At 43.6% G+C, this 4,835-nt stretch overlaps 1 protein-coding gene across 1 annotated transcript; it reads left to right on the top strand.

Moving 5' to 3' along the window:
• The first annotated feature begins 3,457 nt into the window (after positions 1 to 3,457).
• On the top strand, positions 3,458 to 4,420 carry LOC120400766 (olfactory receptor 52K1-like). The gene has a single exon (XM_039529768.1). It carries the CDS (start codon positions 3,458 to 3,460, stop codon positions 4,418 to 4,420), a length of 963 nt encoding a protein of 320 aa, XP_039385702.1.
• Positions 4,421 to 4,835: the final 415 nt, after the last annotated feature.

Below are 4,835 nucleotides of genomic sequence, written 5' to 3' on the forward strand. Positions count from 1 at the left end.
AACCTAAAGCAAGGCCCAAAAAAAAGCAGTAGCAAGCCTAGCGCCTGCTGCCTGCTGAACGTAAAACCGTAACTACGGTTTCCTCAGTTAAGGCTGTCAAAACCAAGAGGGTCTTGCCTCCAACATGAGCCTCTGGGGGCACCTGTTCCTTGGCTGCTGGTGTCTTAAGGTCTGGAAAGTCCACAATAACAACTCTTTTATCCAGCAGCAAGTGTAAATAGCTCAGGCCCTTATTTTTTCTAAATGCTGGGTCTGCAGCCACATCCCAGCCCACTCTCAAACTGGTGTTCCTGTCCTGGCTATCCCACTCAGTTCCCCAGACCTCACTAAAAAACCTTGTCCGTTTAACACAATATGAATTAGAAATAACACCTGAAAAAAGGCTATTGGCATTTCCTTTATCCCACTTGGGAAAGTAATACACCAGGCAAAACGGCTCCTATGGTTACAAGCAGTAGTTAGAATAATGGCAAATAAAACTAAAAAAAGTTTTAAAAGCTCTGGCCAAAAAACAGTGGCAATCCAACAGGTGGCCCTCCAAAACCGTCAGGCATTAAACATAGTGCTGGCGGCCAAAAAAAAACAACCCGTGCTCTCATTAAAAAACAATGTTGTGTGTTTATATCTAACAATGCCAATAAGGTAATAAATCGCTCTAGCCACTTAAAACAAATCTCATACCTTCCCCATAAAAAGCCAAGTTCTTTATAGAAGTGGCTAAGTAACCTGTTCAATTTCTCTAGCATAAAAAAACTGGTTGTTTCAGAAAGCCCTGACTATCCTGTTTAAAATCCTAATAATTTTTGTATGTTTTCAGTTAATCTCCTGTTGTATCCAAAATCGGGTAAGGCATGCCACCCAGGTAACTGCCCCAAAACAAAGTGCTAATATAATAATTATAAATATTGCTAATAAACAAAAAAATAAAAACGGTTAATATGGAAAACCCAGTAAAATGTTGGTCATGGCATAAGCTTGACCAAAAGGAGGGATTGTAAAAGTAAAATGAATTATATTGTAAAAATAAGAATGAATTAAAGAAATGTTGTATGTACCTTTAAGCAGAAATAAAAAATGTTAAAATACAGGTGCCAGAAAAAAAAACATTAGGCATAAACAAGGGTGCTAATGGCAAAATATTAACAGAAGATCAATAATAGTTAGTAAAAAAATAAAATATGCATGCCTAGCCCAGGTAAACTTATCAGATTCTGCTTCCTTTGTTATCTTGTTAAGTGCTCACCCTTTTATCTGTATGAATAAAATAGTTTGTGTCTTGCCTGGTGCTCACATTATCTGGGTGTTATTAGCAAAGCGCTGTGCTAATAAAACAAAGTGGTTTAACAAACTGTGAGTCCTAAGTCTAACTTTAGCAGGGGCAATGTTTTAGCAAGGACTGGCTCAAAAAAGAGCTGGGAGTCATGATATAAAGCAGGCTGTACATGAGATCCCAGTGCAGTGTTGTGATGGAGAGAACAAATGCCCTCCTTGAATGTATAAGCAGGGGAATATGGAGTGGAAATAGAGAGGTGTACAGCTTGGAGAGACCCTCTCTGGACAGAGTTGCCAGGTCTGGTGTCCTCACTTCAAAAAGGTTGTTGACAGATTGAAAAGGGTTCAGAAAAGAGCGACACAAATGATTTCAGAGCTGGAGAACGTGGCTTATAGCCAGAGACTGAAGAAGCTCAGTCTACTTAGTTTATCCGAGAGAAGGTTAAGAAGTGACTTGATCACAGTCTCCAAGTCCATAGATGGGAAGAGATTTCTGACTGTAGAAGGTTCTTTAATCTAGCACACAAAGGCAGAATGAGATCCAATGGCTGGGACCTGAGATTGGACAAATTTAGGCTAGAAACAAGGTGCACATTTAAAGAGGAAGATGAACTAACATTTGGAACAACTTAGCTAGGGGTGTGGTTGGTCACCATCACCTGAAGTCTTTAAATCAAGACTTGACGCCTTTCTCAGCAATACGGTCTCACTCCACGAGACGTTATGGGCTAGATGCAGAACTCACCTGATGAAACTCTGTGCCCTTTTTTATTCAGGAGGTCAGAGCATGTGATCATAATGGTCCCTTCTTGCCTGAAAATCTATGACTCCATAATTATTTGATCACAATTTTTTCTCAGTTAATGAAATAATTAATAATTTTTTCAACAACCTTCGATCAATATGGGCTGTAGCAGCTTGTAATATTTTTTCCCTTTGTGAAAATAGTCTCTGCATCTCTGTTGATTTGGGCTTTTTATATCATAAACGTTCTTCTCTCCAAAGTCTGTTTGTGACTTTTCTTAAGAGCCTTTGGTGAGGGACCATGTCAAAGGATTTCTGAAAGTCCAAGTACAGTATAGTCACTGGATCACCATTGTCCATATGTTTGTTTGACTTCCTCAAAGAATTCTCCTAGATTGGTGAGGGATGATTTCCCTTTACAAAAGCCAGGCTGACTCTTCCCCATCAAATCTTGTTCATCTATATGTCTGATAATTCTGTTCTTTACTATCGTTTCAACCTGTTTGCCTGGTTCCGAAGTTAGGCTCACTGGGCTGTAATTCCCAGGATCACCTCTGGAGCCTTCTCTAAAAATCGACATCACATTTGCTATCTGCCAGTCATCTGGTATGGGGGTGATTTAAGTGATAGGTCACATACCACAGTTAGTAGTTCTGCAATTTGATATTTTAGTTCCTTCAGAACTCTTGGGTGAATCTCATCTGGTCCTGTGACTTATTACCGTTTAATTTATTAGTTTGTTCCAAAATTTCTTCTTCTGACACCTGGGACAGTCCCTCAGATTTGTCACCTAAAAAGAACAGCTCAGTTATCCCAGAAGCCGGTGGGGAGTTCTCCCCCTGACTTCAATGGGAGCAGGATCAGACTCATAGGCTCTTTGGGGATGTCTACGCAGCGAGCGGCAGGTAGTCTCACAGTTCGGGTCGACAGACGCAGGCTCGTGCTTCTCGGGGTAACATGCTAAGAATAGCTGTGTAGATGCTGAGGCTCCGGCTCTGAAGCTGGTGGGCATGTTCCCCAATGTACTACATGCATCCAGGCTGAATACCCAGAATGTGCTGCTGAATGTACCAGGTACATCTTGCTACATGCAGCTTAACATGCCAGGTATTCCTAAGCTGAAAGCAAGTGCTCTGCAGCCAGATATACTAGGTACTTCACAGCAGAATGCACACCAGGTAGGATACTTGTAACCAAGTGGGGTTCATTACTTGGGACTTGTAATGACATTCTAAAAACTCTAAATGATTTTGCACAGAAAAATATAAGGGTTTGTATGATTAGTGTTATTGCAACATGACTGATGAACTCAACAAAAAGTCAATACACTTCTTCCAGAGCTGAGATTGGCCCCATTGTATGTATTTAATTTACAGGTTCTCTTCATTCCATGTGTTATGTTTTATTGAAAGGAAAGAAATTGATGTGAACCTCACAAAAGATGCCACAACAAGACAACCTGTCAGGTTCCAACAGCACAGGCATTGATCCTTCAGTGTTCTTCCTGACAGGCATCCCAGGGCTGGAAGATCTGCACCTCTGGATCTCCATCCCCTTCTGCTCAGTGTTCACCGTGGCCCTTCTAGGAAACTGCACCCTCTTGTATGTTATCAAGAGAGAGCCCTCCCTACACAAGCCCATGTTCTATTTCCTCACCATGCTGGCCGTGATCGACCTGGTTTTATCCACAACCACCATGCCGAAAATACTGAGCATCTTCTGGTTTAATTCTAGGGAGATCAGCTTTAATGCCTGCCTGGTGCAGATGTTTTTCCTTCACTCGTTCTCTATCATGCAGTCTGCTGTGTTGCTGGCCATGGCCTTCGACAGGTACGTGGCCATCTGCAATCCCCTCAGGTACACCACCATCCTGACCAATTCAGTGATAGCAAAGATCGGGCTGGCGGCTTTGGCCCGGGCTGTTCTGCTAGTGATCCCTCTGCCCTTCCTCCTCAGGAAGCTGCCCTACTGCGGGTCCCACGTCATCTCCCATTGCTACTGTGAGCACATGGCCGTGGTCAATCTGGCCTGTGCCAACACCAGGTTCAATAACTTGTATGGGATCATTGTAGCTCTCTTCATCGTGGGGCTGGATCTGATGTTCATCTCCCTCTCATATGTCAACATCCTAAGGGCTGTCTTAAGCCTGGCATCCAAGAAAGAGCAGCTCAAGGCTTTCAGCACCTGTGGCTCCCACCTTTGTGCCATCTTAGTGGTCTACACACCAGTGGTCCTCTCCTCAATAATTCACAGGTTTGGCCACCAAGTCACCCCACATGTACATATCCTGATGGCCAATTTCTACCTCCTCTTTCCTCCCATGATGAACCCCATCGTGTACAGTGTGAAAACCAAACAGATTCGTGCCCGGGTGCTTCTCTTGGTCCGAGGGAAAAGCTCCTAGGCTGAGCAGGTGGGGGCTGCTGAGTGATCAGGAAGCAGAGGATGCAGGAGAGGTTTTCTGAGTAATGTAGACAGCATTCCTGTGGGGGCTTTGTGTACGCTGGGATGGGAACTCCATCTCTGACTCACAGGGAGCAATACACCGACCCCTACACGAGCTTAGCACTGCTGTCCAGAAGGTGATCTTGGCCATGACCTTGTCCTCACTTGGCCCCATGTGCTTAGCGCTGGTAACAAAGATGAGTGTGAAGGATCCTTGCACCTTCTTTTGCTGTGCTGGGACATCTGAGCTTTATTACTGATACACCTGCACACAGCCACGGACGTGCCATCGATTCCCATCACTCCAAAAATCCACAAACTGGAACACTTATATCCTGCATACAGTGAGCAGGGCGATCTTGCTGAATATCTGA

This window comes from Mauremys reevesii, linkage group 1, assembly GCF_016161935.1.
Source record: "Mauremys reevesii isolate NIE-2019 linkage group 1, ASM1616193v1, whole genome shotgun sequence".
NCBI lineage: Eukaryota > Metazoa > Chordata > Testudines > Geoemydidae > Mauremys > Mauremys reevesii.